The 16408-nt window shown below is 34.9% G+C and overlaps 1 protein-coding gene and 1 long non-coding RNA gene across 2 annotated transcripts; one reads left to right on the plus strand and one right to left on the minus strand.

The window, feature by feature from the left end:
• Nucleotides 1-4143: 4143 nt before the first annotated feature.
• Nucleotides 4144-13971, minus strand: LOC110683716 (inactive leucine-rich repeat receptor-like serine/threonine-protein kinase At1g60630). Its single transcript, XM_021860113.1, has 2 exons — nt 11705-13971; nt 4144-5212 (listed from the first exon to the last, which is right to left on the minus strand). The coding sequence occupies exons 1-2, from the start codon at nt 13023-13025 to the stop codon at nt 4554-4556; spliced, it is 1980 nt and encodes a 659-aa protein (XP_021715805.1). The 5' UTR covers nt 13026-13971; the 3' UTR covers nt 4144-4553.
• A 563-nt stretch (nt 13972-14534) lies between these two features.
• On the plus strand, nt 14535-15835 carry LOC110683198. Its single transcript, XR_002503575.1, has 2 exons — nt 14535-14911; nt 15606-15835. It is a non-coding gene; the product is annotated as an uncharacterized LOC110683198 (long non-coding RNA).
• Nucleotides 15836-16408: the final 573 nt, after the last annotated feature.

The raw sequence follows: 16408 nt of genomic DNA on the forward strand, positions 1-16408 counted from the left end.
GGCCACAGGCGGCCAAGAAGTACTCATCATAGAGCCACTTGAAGCTCGGGACGCAGTGTAGGGGTACTTGCTCTCGTACCCCTGAAGTAGAGTTCACCCTAGTCTCTACTTTGAAGAGTCCTTTGTCTAGGATCTCTCTTTTAGCCTTTGGGGGAACAGGCGGCATGCTGAGGCCGCCTGCAAGAAGAGGCGGATCCCTGTTCCACTTGTTAAATCGTTTGTTCAGCTCCGTGTCTGAACTCTCGATAATAAGGAAGGTGTTCCGCCAATCCTTCCATTTGTTTGCCTTACCTCTCGTCATGAGGTAACCCCTGTGGCTTGTTAGTTGATACCAGCCGGTACCTCCCGACTTAGGGGTCCGGCTGAGATAGTTCATGTGGGCGAAAGCCTCAAAACTTGGCTCCACCCCGTTCAGTTCGCACCCGGCCACATAGCCGAGTACGTTTACCCAAGAGTTGGGGGCTAACTGCCATAACCCCAGATCATACCCATCTAAAATCCGCTGAACAGCCGGATGTAATGGGAAGCGCAGACCAGCTTTGATGGCCGCCACATAGCAGCCAAAACAGCCGTCACCATAGCTGGTACCAGCCGGCCAGACGACAGTATCTTCTGGATCCGGCACAAACAGTAAATACTCCGGGCCCATTTTGTGGTTAGCAATAAAGCTCGCCACGTTGTCTCGCATGGTTGCGATCCGGCCCCGGGGCACCCTGCAGTAGTAGGGGGTGTTTTCCTCTCTGTAAGAGGCGGACGGCTCTGCCCAATTATCCCCCTTCTCCACTGCATGGGAACTTCTCGCCTCTTGTAGGCGGTTATGTTTTTCTTCTGAGTCAGAAGAACTGTGGTCAGAAGAGCTGGAATCGGACTCGTCCCCTGACGAGTCCGAAGAGGACGACTCCTCCCCTCTCCTAGAGGGGCCCGCCTCCTCTCCCTTAGAAGGAGCAGAAGGTAAATTGGACATGTCCACGGTTAGATGAGAAGGGAACACCTTGGTCCCTCTCTCAGAACTGTCAGCTTGACAGTCGCCTCGTTCCACATCTGGCGCCTGGTCAGATGTTTCGCTAAGGAGTACCCTTTGGGAGGAGCCGTCTGAGTTTGATATTCTAGCAGTCTTTTTTGTTCTGGCCATCACGTTCTGCATAGACACAGATTCAGTCGGACTTTGTATAAAGGGCAAAGATGGGTCCAGAAAAGGGCAGGCGGCACTCCTAGTCCTAGATTCAGCCGTCCCCGGTGACCGGCTGATCACTAACTTAGGGCGTGTCGTGTGCTTCCATGGTGCCATTTCAAAAAATAAAAAGAAAATTAAGAGTAAGAGAACTGAGTTACCTGAATGGATGACAGTTGATGAAGTCCTGAAAGTTCGGGTCAGTCGGCTTGTCAGAACAGGCGGTAGGCAGAAAAAGTCCGAAAATGTCAGAGCAAGTTCAGGGGTCCGAATGTTCTCGCAAAAATTCTCAAATGTGAAAATGACCGAAGTCAGCACTTCCTTTTATAGGCAAAATGAGAAGGCGAAGGGTCGCCTCCGAATTCAAATTTGGGCGGGAGAGTCTCCCGGCCGTCTGCAAGGTGACACCTGTAACGGGCCGTCGCCTGTCACCGTGCGACGCCTGTCACAGGCGACACGTGACCAGTCGCGTGCCACCTGTGAGGGGCAAATGATTAGGGGATTTTTATCCACCAAGCACCGTTTGACAAGTGGACCAACCAGGTTCCGCCACGCGTCCTCCATGGACCACTTAAGACACGCCACGTGTCCACCCATGCCAAATGGGACAACCGGCCATCAAGGCCCATTTCAGTCTAGAAGCCCGATCGGCCCTAGGTTTACCTTAAACCTAGAGAGTTGCACGCTTCCCAAGGCTATAAATACTCGATTAATCCTCATTAATCAGGGACCGAATAATTTACAGAACACACTAATAACCGGCTGATCTCGCTAGCAAAGCAGATTACCTACATTAAATACTCTCACCTAGAGAGACCTTATTACTTTAATTTCTGTATTAATTACTCCTTAATCAGGTACTAACTTGACCGTTGGAGGCGGAGCTCTCAGGAGTCTCCGTTATTTTGCAGGTACAGGCGTCCGGTTCCAGTCTCGGAATTGTAACTCTCCCGCAGGACATCAGAAAACCCCGAAACACCTATCATCATCATTGAAAAATTGGAACACAAATAGATTAGTATCGACAGACCTAATCGCCACATTCTCATCAATTCTCCATAGGTTTTTCAGCACCCTTTTCATTGCCTCAACATTACAGGTCTTCTTGGTCAGTAGTTTACCCACCAACGACAAAGCTAGCTTTTGTTGCGGACCATCTTCATCCACCATTGCATTCGACCTTTCAAGCACGAAATTCTCTTCCTCAGTCAGTTTTAGGTTCTCCCACTCTTTCACCAATTGATCCTCCAGACACACAGTAAGATTGATTACGAATTGATTGATTTATCTTGGAATTAGTAGAGAATAATTGCAGGAAAAATTTGAGAGAAAACGGAATACAAACCCTAACATAGAGCGTTTTTTTTAACCCTACTCGAGGGACTTAAAGATATAAATTTATTAAAGCTTTTATTTTCTTAGTTTATTTTTTTTAGAAAATTTGGTAAATAAAAAAAATAACTAAATTTTTAGTTCCCTAATAATAGCAAAGAAGGGTATTTTTGGAAAATAAAAATTCCCAACCAAAAATGGGGGTTCACTCTAAAGAGTAACATAGATATATAGACGTGGGGAAGGCCATGGCCGACACCAAGCCCCCATTGGCTCCGCCACTGACTTTTTCTATGCTTGAAAAGGGACAAAAAAAATATGTTTATATAGTGTATGAGTGTGAATGAGATACAACTAATCTGGTCACGAATGAAAGATACAACAAATTTTGTCACCAATTAGGCCAAAAATGAAAAGCATCAATCCCTCAATTAAGCCAAAAACAATTGACTTATTGTTTTTGGTCTTCTTTATTTTTTTTTTTTTTTTTTTTTTTTTTTTTTTTTGGAAACCAGCCATAAACATTTGAGTAATTGAGTATATTTCAAGGAATTAGCTAGCTTAATTAGGATGCCATGAAAAATACTATACAATGCAATTATGACAAAGGAGAAATAATTCTTTTCAAGCACAACTTATTTGTAGTTTATATTAAAACTCCAACACTTGTTTCATGATTCAGTTTTTGAGCCTGGTTATGCCATTTTTGTATATTGTAAGATTTTTTATAATGATTTATGTTAGCCAACCCCAAATTATTTCTGGGACTAAGGCTTTGTTGTTATTGTTGTTGGAAGAAATAACATTTGTAAGTTACACTTGAATTTTGTTAGCCTGAAGAAATTACCTGCAAGCAGAACATTAAACATAAAAGTACACAAGAAGACCAAAAGAAGTGCCAATATACCAGTAGTTAACTAGAAAAAATTACCTGTAGAGTTTGGATCGTTTCTAGCAAGATTAACAACACAAGTCCTGCATGACTGGAATCACCGGCAACTGTTTTCATATACTCCATTTTTATGTACTGCAGTATATTGAAGTATTATACGAGTAGTTCATTACACTAAACCGTCTAAACATGTTCAGACTGCCTGTTTTGTGTTCTAGTTCGCTCAGGAGTCAGGACTCAGGACTCAGGACTCAGGAGCAAGCTTGATATTGAATTGATAGGCAATTAGGCAGTTAGGAGACATCGTCTTATTTGCTTGTAGTCGCTGGAGAAACATACAGATTCTGCAGAATCTTGAGTTCCAGTTTTTGCATTCATCTGTTTCAAACATTAACTTGTCAAATGTCAACCATGCATCCACGCTAATCTGGGTTTAAAATCCACGAAGGCGGCACTTTTTGTTCAATCTCATGTTATATAATATCTTCAAATACAACACCGTATTTGGCAAGTATTTGATCAAATAGTCTGTACACTTGCGTTCTTTCTATGTACCTTAAAAATGCAAATTTCTGTCATTCTACACTTCAGAAATAGACTGAGTCATATTGAGAAGTTCAGCATATAAGGCATCAATGGTTACACAGACATGAGACAAGAGATTGCAAGATTTGAGGCTGCACGTTAAAATAACAGCTAGTCACCCTGAATAAATCTATTTTTCGATACTTAATGAAAGAAAGTCGACTGTTATAATCATCCTATCTTATAGCACTATATATTTTATGTTTAACAGGGCTAATAGCCGGGAAAATATAATATGTACTCGTAATCTTGCTCAAACACCAAACCAGTGTAACAAATTACGTAGGCAATGCTAAACAAAAAACAATTCTGAGTACATAATTCAGCCCATAATTTTCAGGTACGCAGCGAACATTCTTCATTTAGAAATGGAGTGATTCTGATATAGCACCTTTTCAATTCAATCAGCATCAGCACGAAGTAGCTAACCTAAAAGGGGATGAACAAAGATAATTACCTACAAAGAACCAAAAGAAAGCTTTACATCCAAAAACTCTGACCATAACTGAAGAATATGATTTTCTAAACAAAATCATAATAGATCAATTTTGTGAGACAATACTGATCAAATCCTCAAATACTCAGATGTTCTTCCCTTGGCAAGCTCTGAACAGTGTCAGACCATCTTCCCGGTGAATGGTCACTGCTGTTATTCGATGATACATGTGCTTCTGCCCTAGTATCTCTTATCATCCTTAAAATCTCTTTCATTTGAGGTCGACTATCAGGATTAACAGCAACACAAGTCATTGCAATAGTTAAAAGAGCACTCAATTTCTCCTCGGATGTCTCATTTCCTGAACTACCTTCACCAGACTCGGTCTCCTCTTCTCTCACGGACCTAACCCATTTAGGAATGTCGGCCCCATGCTCTTGAACGAGGTCTTGATATGGGGTTTTGCCTGTCATCAGTTCTAGTAGTAGAACGCCAAAGCTGTATACATCGGCTTGCTGTGTTGGCAATCTTCTGCTGTCTCTGCATTCAGGAGCTCTGTAGAAAAGGGATGAGGCACTAGGTTCTTCCGTGGACTCTGGATTTCTGAATGATTGGAGTCCATAATCTGTCAGGCAAGACTCAAAGTCTGATCCAAGGAGGACATTTGAGGATTTCAAGTTCCCGTGGACAAGTTCAAAGTTTTGATGTATGTAAAGAAGCCCGGTTGCCAGGTCCTCAGCGATTTTGAGGCAAGATGTCCAATGTAATGGCTTTCCACCTCCAGAAGGTCTATTACCTGATAAGATGCGACGAGTTAATTCAGCAACGCAACATCATTACTCAGACAAATACAACCTCATTCGAACAAGTATAATACAGCAATGACTTACTTCTTAGGAACAAAATGCAATATCATCAAATTTCTAAAATTTATAGACTAAGGTTACCTTAGATACCATGAGATAACACTAACACTACTTAAATAGTAATATTATCGTGTTAAAATATCAGTTTTGAATTGAATATCAATGCAGTATCTATTAAGTTCCTGAATACTATATTGAACTTTCAGAGACGCCTGATTTCAAATAGAGGAGTAACATGCTCGTAAATCTGAAACGTTTATCATATAGGATTAGCTTTTTCATTGATTATGCAAAGAAAAGAAGTAGCTAGCCAAAGAGTATCCTATAAGTTAGCTACAGACTACAGTAATCAAGATCGGTAAACAATCTTAAATCGATATCTTCCAAAAATCCCATAATATATCTGAACTTTGTTCATAGAGATTGCCAATAACAAAAGTTAAACATAAATTCAACTATCATTAAGGTAGAGGTCACTAGGTTGATGGAATAATCCCCCTCAAAAAAAAAAAGGTTGATGGAATAATCATGAATGCTAATGCGAAAGGCGATTGGTTTAATGACTTGAAGTTGTACGACTGTAACTTCAGATTCTTGCTTCAAAGCAATTACAGTATTAGTATCAATCATAGTTAATAATTAGTTAGCTTGTCATTAATTATCCTATTAATAAAATCCTCTATATTACTGTACCTAATGTAGTATTATGTTGTAAGACATACTGTAACTGCTTTTAGGACTCAGATAGGACATGCCAAATCGCTAATACATATTAGCGAAAAGTAATTTCTGATGAATATTTTACACGATAAGTTAGAGAAGTGAAACTAAAACTACTTTTTATTATTCTTTAGCCTTGCAATTTTTTTTTTTTTTTTTTTTTGACAAGAACCTTGCAAATTAAATAATATTACATATGAAGTAGTTAAAATAATGTAGCTTAACTTATTCAAAAATTCACATAAACTAATACGAAATAGGACTTTTTGTACATTGGATATGCAAAAAAGTAGAAAGAGAAAGTAATTAAAGTACATGAGAAAGTAAAATTTACATGGGAAAGTTAAATTTGCATGAATATTTTTGCAAATATTAGAGATTTTTGGTAAAAAAAAATAATATTATAGTACTTGAAAAAAGCAAATATGACTTATATTTTGAGTCACCAAAAATGGCAAAAGTGACTATCAATCGAGGACGGAGGGAGTACATTGAAACAATTCAATTAAGAATTCACATGACTATATTTTATCGTATCTATGAATCAGAAACGCTAGTTAAAGTATAATTTGTAAATAGTGTAAAACTCAAATGGAGTCAACTTAAAAAACCATAGGAAGTACATATTTTAAAAAAGAAATGAATACTACAAAATGATGGTGATGAAAATTAAAGGAAAAGCAAGCGTACGGCCACGCTGGAAAGTTAAGCTTGTGTCTCGTGTCTAGAAAACACAAGGAAAAGGACGTGTAATCACGCACTCTGACACAACACCCATGTTAAAGTAAACACTGATTATCTGCTATATCTATCTGTCAAGGGAACGGTCTCGATTGTTCAAATCTAAGCAAATGAATGGTCCAGATTTATAGATTGCCCCTTACTTTGAGACAAATTTAAGAATTTTCCCACTTAACAAAAATGACTGCTACTAGCAAAGTAGCAAGTGCATAAAATTAAAACAAAATATCAAATCATGCATATAATGCCATAATAGAACAGAAATAAGGAATAATAGAGCCCACGATGTTTTCTTAAACTGAAGTTGCCTAAATATATATATATATATATATATATATATAAGCCCATTTATTTAGTATAAAATATATATATATATATATATATATTTATATAGATTTAGGCAACTTCAGTTTAACTTTCAATTTAGAAAATGCAATTATACACATTCAATATTAAAAAAATGCACATTTAGTATAAAATATATGCATATTTGTTCCTTCTCATTTTCAGGTCCTTCTTTAATATATATATATATATATATATGTGTGTGTGTTTAAAAAACCATAAGAACATGGGTGAAACTCGATCCCATAATCTCTTGAAATCGGGAAGGAAGTTCTAACCACTTAAGCTATCCCTCACTCTCACGCCTACATATATAACGAAGTGCATATATTTGGTTAATTAGGTACTTGGCTTCTGGGACAAACTTGTGGTAAAAATGGTGGTCCATGATCTAAGATCAATGGAATGTGACATTTATCTTATACTTCATGTTTATGAATGATCCTAAATTTTGTTTACGAATGATCCTAACACTTGGCATAGACACTCTTTGCAATTGACAAGTGTTTTATTTGGTTTAAGGAGTGTATTATGAACAACTAAAAGTGAATGTATAATATATGCTCAAAACAATTTTTTTTATAATTAAAAAACTACATTATTCAATGGGATACTCCATAAATACCCTACCCTCCTCTCTCTCTTCTCTCTCCTAAACTCTAGCCTCTATTATCAATTTTGAAGGGGCTTCCATTGGATTTTACCGGTGGAAAGCCCCAATCTTTAGTTTCTTTTAAGCTTTTTGTTTCTTAGGTTACAATGATAATGTCTCCTTAGAAAGAAAGGGTCTATCTCCTTCGAAAGACAAGGTTTTTTCGATCTCCTTCGAAAGACAAGGTTTTTCGGACTCCTTCGAAAGACAAGGTTTTTCGGACTCCTTCGAAAGACAAGGTTTTATTTGTGTTTAATTTGGTCTCCGGTTGTGCGGGGCTACAATTGATTATGGCTCGATTTCGGGTTACAGAATCAGCACAAGAATTAACTTTCTCACAAAATTGCGAAGCGACGACGGATCCACTCAAAAAGTTGTATGAGACAACGAATCGAGAATGTGCCGAATTGTTATATTTATGTATTTGGATTCTTAGTCCTTCCCCGATTAATTCTTGTTTGATTTTGTTAAATTCGTTTTCATTATTGTTAATTGTCAATTGTAGATGTCGTATGACTTTATTTAATGAAATTTAATGTCCTTTAGGACTTCTTTCCAAAAAAAAAAGTGAATGTATAATATAATATAAAGAAAAGGACATGACAAAATCATCATTTAAATGAGATTGAAAAATGTTTTTTATTCTGTTTTTTTTTTTTTTGGAAAATGTGAATAAGGTGTGTACCAAAAAGAGTAAGGATTCACTAATATGATTAGGGTCAGCTAACATGTATCGCTTAAGAAATCATACGTCATAAAGTAAAAGGCATGACAAACTCATCATTTAAAAGAGATTAAAAAAATTGAAAAAAGTATTAAAAGAAAAAAAAATTAAAAAAAATAAAAAAAAATATAACTGTGATTAAGGTGATAATTGACACATACTAAAAGAGTAAGGACTCACTAATATTTAATTGTTCGTTTGACATCGTTTTTTTTTTTCAGTTTGTTTCTACTTTTCTGTTATCAATTTTCAACATGAGTTTAATAAATTTGACTAATTTATTCATTATACGACATATATCATATGATTTTGAAAAACAAAAAACCAAAGAATAGAAAAATCACAGTGATGTCAAACAAAACCTAATAGTTTTATATTTTGCACAATGATCAACCACTTTTAAGGTTTATACTAAAATAATCTCCACTCTAACTCAAACATTCCCCTAACTTCACTTTAAAATGGTAAACAATTCAATAAAAATACCCTATTTAAACATTTCTGTAACTTTGTACTCATCATGTGTCAATTAAATGAGAAAAGAGGGAGCATTTCATTTTCATTGTGCGGCAAGCTTCATGATTCTTTTGTGTAAAAGTAGCTATCAAATTCAACCTCCATTGCAACAATAAAACAAAATTTAAAAAAAAAATAAAAATTAAAAATTAAGGTTGTAGATTGCACAGAAATTAAGGTAATTGAAAAGAGTGTATTGAATTGTTAATGTGGTAAATGGGTGTGTAATAAAAGTAGATAAAATAAAATTAAAAATAGTAAAGTTACATAATTTGGAAATAAAGGTTAAAATCATAAATAATTAATGTAATTCATGTTTATTTTAATTTAGAAAAATTTGTAAATAATAATCCTTTACTTTTAATAATTCCAAATCTGAACTTAGCTAAAAAAATAGCAAAAAATAAAATAAAAAATAAAAAATAATAATTCGAGATTTAGAAAGGTGGGTCTTCGAATCGAAAATGTGGATCGGAAGCGTTGCTGATGGGAAAATGTGGGTCTTCGGGGATGAAATTGGTGTTGTTCGGCCAGTGTTGGTGGCCAACATAAGTCGGAATTTGGCTAAGAATTGTTGCGAGGCGATTGGGAAGGGGGAGGATGGCTAATTTTCTGATTTTTTTTTGTTTTAAAAAAATAAAATTGTGGGCTAATGAGGACATCACACGTGTCAAGTGACTTGGTATTATAGGTCATGACTTTTGTTGACCGGATTGGGATTAAAGAAAGGAAACAACCCTCAAAATTGGGATTATTTCAAAATAATCTAAAATTGAGATTATTAAAAGTAAATGAAGCAAATTTGGGATTATTATTTAGAAATTTTCCTTTAATTTATTATACCTTCAATTTTTTTTTTTCCTTTTGAAGTAATGTCAGATAATTAATGATAACTATTATATATATATATATATATATATATATATATATATATATATATATTATATATATGGAAAATGTTATACATAGCCCTTAGAGCTACATATAGGGCGTGTTCGGCGTTAGCTTTTGAGTAGCTTTTAGGTAGCTTTTAGTGGTTTGACCAAGTCAAACCACTACTCAACAAAAAATGTGAGTGTTTGGCAAAGTAATGGTTAGGGTAGCTTTTAGTGGTGGAGGTAGCTTTTGTGAAAAGTTAGAAACATTAGCTTTTGAAATTAGAGGTAACTTTTCAAGTAGTTGTTGAAAATTTAATCTATAGTTTTAAAAATAAAATATTGATTTTTATATGTAACAGCTAGTCAAGCACTACTTTACCGAACACTCATATCTAAATTATTTATCTTCACAGCTAACAGCTACCTACACAGCTAACATCTATCTCCACAGCTACAACTACCTTCACAGCTATATTTTGCCGAACACGCCCATAAGCATTGAATTCACATTTGAAAATCGTAAAAAACTAAGAAATCATCAAAATATAAACACTAACAACACTGATTTACGCGTGTTTTTGTCATGAATTCCTAATTTTATACAATTTTCAAGATTATATTTAATACTTATATATAACCCTTAGGGTATATATATATATATATATATATATATATATATATATATATATATATATATATATATATATATATATATATATATATATATATATATATATATATATATATATATATATATATATATATATATATATATATATATATATATATATATACACACACACGCATTCATAAAATGTATTGTACCTTTTTTGGTAAAATGTAATTAAAACGAAAAACTTACAGAGTAAATAACTTTGAAAAACAGAGATAGTAGCAGTGTAGAGTACATCATTAAATAAGAATATAAGATCACAGTGTAGTACATCATTAAATAAGATCACTAATAAGGACTGAGGCTGTTCACTTTTTTACTGTGATAAATCCATCAGGCAACGCCTTTATTTCCTAACTAGAACAATTTAAGGTTTTTCTAAAAGAAAATTTAAACTTATTTTGTAATTGGAATTTTTTTTTTTAACTGAAATTTAGTGTTTGACCACCCATTATTACGTTATTTATGTTATTTGTTGAATGCTTCAAAACTATTTCATGTACACATTAAAACATTAATCTTGCTTCAATATTTAATGAGAATCTTCCATAAAAAAAACATTTAATGAAATCCCACATTACAAAATTTTTAAGGGTAATGCTATATATAGCCCTTAAGGCTACATACAACAATTAAATATACCCTTGAAAATTGTATAAAATTAGGAATTCATGACAAAAACACGCGCAAATCAGTGTAATTAGTGTGTTTTTGTCATGATTTCCGAAATTAAAATAATTTTTTAGAGTATTTTTAATGCTTATATATAACCTTTAGGGTTATGTATAGCATTTTCCAATTTTTAAAGTACGAAGTACTGTATATTTGCAATAGAGTACTCTGTATATAATTCAAGCAACCAGATTTGAATATTCATGGTACTACAAAATTAAATTAAACTAAACATTAATTACAACCGAAGATTAATACTCGTAACTTTTTATTTTATGTAAATTAAATCCAAAATATATTTCATTTTAGTTAATCTTTTCTTTATAAGCCAAAATTAATTTTTATATTTTTCCACAGCCTGGAATCACAAAACATTATACTGTATTTCTTTTTTTTTTAAAAAAAAAAAAACAAACAAATGAAATAATAATAAATAAATAAAAATCAGAACCACAGAATTAAACCGACAGAGTAAATGAAAAAAGCGCCGGAAAAACATACCGTGAACAAGGGAGAAGAGACTTCCGTTAGGAAAATAATCATAAACCAACAAACGTTCTTCTTTAGCCTGAAAATAAGCTCTTAAAGGAACAATATTTGGATTATTCAATTTCCCTAAAACCTCCAGTTGTTCCTTGAATTCCTCCAATTTAGGGTATCTTGCATCTTTCAATCTTTTAACAGTCACAATATAACCTGATTCCATCACCGCTTTATATGTACTTCCTATTGTACCTCTTCCTAACGTTTCTGCCGACGCTTTCAACAAATCATCTAAATTGTAACTCAACACTTGATCACCTAGAAACACTAGCTTCCCTAACTTATCACCCTCCCATGAAAACCCTCCTTTTCTCTCTCCTCCGCCACCCGATGGCTCCCCCTTTTCCCTCTCCGCTGTCGCCGCTACTGCTGCTACGGCTTGATCTTCCGCTTGTGATTCCTTCCTGTTCGGTATGGCTCTCCTGTTCCACTTTCTACACAGGAGGACTGTCAGTATGAAGATGAGTATTATGAGGGCAGTTCCGCCGCACAGTGCTCCAATGAGAATTTTTGCACGACGAGATAGGCGGTGGTGATGGCGATGGTGATGCTTCAATGGAGGAAGTGACAATGACGGGCTTAAAGCTGGCGAAAGAGGGTTACACCTTGCATTGCTGTTACCAATCTGTGTTCCGCAGAGGTTTATATTGTTTAGAAAGGATGATTTATTGAACTGTAACAACGCTGTTGTCTTTGGGATTTCTCCCGAAAGACGATTATTTGACACATTGAAGAATTCAAGGGTTGTTTGATTTAATGGTGGGATTTCGCCACTGAAGTTATTTTTATCCAAATACAACATATACAGCCTTGGCAACTGAGTAATCAATCCCGGGATCCCCCCAGATAGATTATTATCCGACAGATTAATTATCTTCAGCCTGTGCAGAGATGTCAGAGACGCCGGGAATGGTCCCGTAAATTGGTTGAGGTTGAGGTAGAGCACTTTGAGATTCACTAGTTTTGACATGTCTGGGATTTGACCGGTTAAGTTGTTTGACTTCAGACTGAGGACGCGGAGCTGGTCAAGAAGTGAGAGTGTTGCGCCGTTAATGGTGCCACTGAAGGCGCTGCTTTCGACTACGAGCTTCAAAACTCGACCTCTCTTGCATTCCCTTACACCTTCCCATGTGCAGGGGTCGGAGCCCTGCTTCCATGGAAGGTTATTTAGTGGATCAATTTCACCTTTCAATGTTAATAAAGTTTTCGCATCATTATTCTGCGCCATTGAAGAACTCAGGAAGGAGATCATACACAGAAAGACGACAGCGAGTGACATTATTATTTTTTGGAAAAAACTGAATAAAATTAGTTTGTTAATGAGGGTAGATCTATTTGACTATTATTGGGTTATTTTTGGTATAAATTTTGTTTCCTTTTATTTGTCGAGTCGATACAAGGGTTTTCGACGACGTCGACAAAGATCTTGGAAAAAACATTTGGAGGCGAAGTTTGAATTGGGTAGTTTTGGGAGTATTCAGTATGGAAGAAGCAATCACTATCTAAAGTGACTGATTACTGTGATTAGTGAAAAAAATGATGCTAACTTAGAGATCTATACAATATTGATTCTAAACTAACAGATGGTCCCATTTTGGGTATGTAGTGTTAAACAGAGGAATTAGTTGTTGAAGTATCTAAAGAGAAAACTCTGGAAAGAGAGAGAGAAAGGCAGAAAGAAGACTGGTACATTAATCAGTCCATTGGAGGAAGAATGTGAGTGAGTTTGGTTGGAAGAAGTAAGTATGAGAGTTAACATTGGAGTTAACTCTTTCCCAGCTAACTGTTTCTTTGTTTTAAAAAATACAATAACTTAAAAAAAAAAAAAAAAAGGACTACACATTGATCTAAGACTAGCATAGTACCCATGCAATGTACATTTATAAATGAAATCACTAATTTCGTAGGAAAAAACAAATATAATTCAATTAGTAATAAGGGGCCCATTTACTAATGGTCGATTTAAAAATAAAGGAATGTAATTTGTGTTAAATATGGAAGAGAAAAATATACAGAAATGAGGGAAAATTGTTACGTTATATTTCATATTTCATCTAGTACGGGATATATATACATGTACATTACCTAGAGTTCCATCAACGAATAAGACCAAATACCCAACTCTAGAGTATTCTAGATTGTATATGGGATAATAGTCATCCACAATAGATATTATCATAACACTCCCCCTTGGATGACTATATATTGAATAAAACAATATTTACTATAACACCCGTACAAAATAATACACTATAATGCGCATAAGATGCTGCCTCGTTAAAAACCTTACCAGGAAAACCCAATGGGAAAAACCATGGTTAATGAAAAAAGAGTACAGCGCGCATTAACTTCCCCTCATGACTACATCACTTGAAATCTTTAAGACGATGCAATCAAATGCCGTAAGCTAACTTTTTGAATGTTGTTGTCGGAAGAGCCTTTAGTAAATAAGTCTGCTAAATTCTCACTTGAACGAAGCTGCAATACATTTATATCTCTGTAGGCGTCGCTCGAAGTGCGCCTACGTTAAAGCATGTGTGAATAAGTTTGGCACTCATAGGAAGTGGGAATTGACATAATACGATTAGGGACAAATAAAGTAGGGAGCCGCCAACAAGTTTTTTAACACTAGTAGAAAAAAACGCTATTTGTAACGCCTTATTTTAACCAACAAGCGTTTTTTAGTTACAAATACTATATTTGTAACCAACATTAGCTATGTCTTTACAAATATAATAGTATTTGTAGCTGACAACATAATGTTGGTTACAAATACATCCTATTCGTAACGGACATCATAATGTTGGTTACAAATAGGAAGGTTATTTTTATATACTCTTATAACGGCCCAAAGCCCATTACTCTCATAACCCTAACTACCACTACAACCGCCCCCTCCCCCCTTATTTTCTTTCTGGTTTGTTTCTATCTCCTCCTCCTCCATTCTCTTCTTTCACCCCTCTTTCACTCTTAGCTTCCTTTATTTGTTCCTCTCGAATCTCAACCCATCCCTTCTTCACTCTCTTCTTTCCCTCAACCTCTTAGCAATTCTCTCCTCCACGAGCACACACTGCACCATGAGCTATTATCATCAACAATCGAGCTTCACCATCAACCATAGCCGATGTTAACAATATATGTCTTTAATGGTGCTTATGAATTTAGGTATGAATATATATTTTTGAATTTAAATTAATTTGGGGATTATTTTGGTAATTTGTTTAGGCAAATATTCGTTCTTTGTTATCAATCAATTGAGCTTCATGTTGTTTATATGGGTATTTGTTTGTGAGTTGAGCTCAGAGTTTTTAAAAAAGAAAAATTGGATTTCGAGGGTTTACTGTTTCTTGCCCATTTGAGAGATGCTTTGATCTGTGTTTTTTCGTGTGAAAATTGTTGAGTTTTTTGGAATACCCATTAGGGAAAATTTCTCAAATCTCTTTTTTATTCTATTTGATTTTAGATGGGTGTTGTTACTTTTTGGGTGTTCTTGATTTATGCGAAATTTTGGTTAGAATTATGAGCAAATTTCCCATTGTTCATCGACTATGTGTTGTGGTATCCAATTTATGTGAGTTAGTTAATTTTTTTTTTTTTTTTTGTAATCTAGAAGAATTAAAGTCCTTAATTATCATTGACTCTTGCTAAATGCTTATGGTTGAACATTAGTAACTTGAGATTTTTTTTATTTATTCTGACTATATAAATTAGCAATTTTATATTATTTAGACCCAATTGTGCGCTAACTTAAATAAATATAACGTATAAATTACCCTTTTGAACAAATCTATCATTCCCCTATGATCTAATTTAGAAGTATCATGTTTTTTTTATTATTTGTTTTTATGTGTTTGCACAGGGAAAGGAGCTTAACCACATTTGTGAAGGTTATACTAGGCGTCTAAGCCCAACGTGACAAACTATGATGGAGCTATATAGACACTTTTTGTTTTTTTAGACCATTTTTAGCATAATCTGTTGTAAATCTTGTAATTAAATGATTTAGAGATAGAATATAATTTAGTTTGTATTAATTGAAAAGATTATTATTCCCTAGAATATTCACCTATTTATTTTTATCTTTTTTTTATTGTTGAATTGGTGCCAATAATAATAATAATAATAAAAAAAATAATAATAAAGTTATATCGACCTAGCATTTGCTAGGTATTTTTTTTAATATCGAAAATGAGCATTTGTAACCAACAATTGACATGTCCGTTACAACTAGGTACCTATTTGTAACTGACATATCAATTGTGGGTTACAAATATATACCTGTTTGTAACGAACATATTAAATGTCCGTTACAAATACATAACTATTTGTAACTAACAATTGAATTCTTGGTTACGAATAGGTACCCATTTGTAACGGACAATGTCCGTTACACCAGACAGGACTATTTGTAACCCCAGTACTTGTAACGGCCAATGTTGGTTACAAAAACCTATTTTTGTTAGTTACGAATAGCGTTTTTTCTACTAGTGTAAGGAACTTGTAAACCGTTCACTGATCATAAAAAGGCAACCACGATAAGGGACAACGATAGGCAACAACGATTGACCCGTGAAGGTTACACCCCATTCATAATCCATGAGATTACTAACTCCATATGGTTCGGAACCACGAAAGGAGGATCGGGGAAGATGGTATGAAGTG

Source organism: Chenopodium quinoa, unplaced genomic scaffold (genome assembly GCF_001683475.1).
Source record: "Chenopodium quinoa cultivar QQ74 unplaced genomic scaffold, ASM168347v1, whole genome shotgun sequence".
NCBI lineage: Eukaryota > Viridiplantae > Streptophyta > Magnoliopsida > Caryophyllales > Amaranthaceae > Chenopodium > Chenopodium quinoa.

Coding starts and splice junctions, on each gene's coding strand:
- LOC110683716 (XM_021860113.1), bottom strand. CDS start 13,025: ATGTCACTCGCTGTCGTCTTTCTGTGTATGATCTCCTTCCTGAGTTCT. Junction 5,213..11,704: donor TCTCTTCTCCCTTGTTCACG/GTATGTTTTTCC, acceptor GCATCTTATCAG/GTAATAGACCTTCTGGAGGT.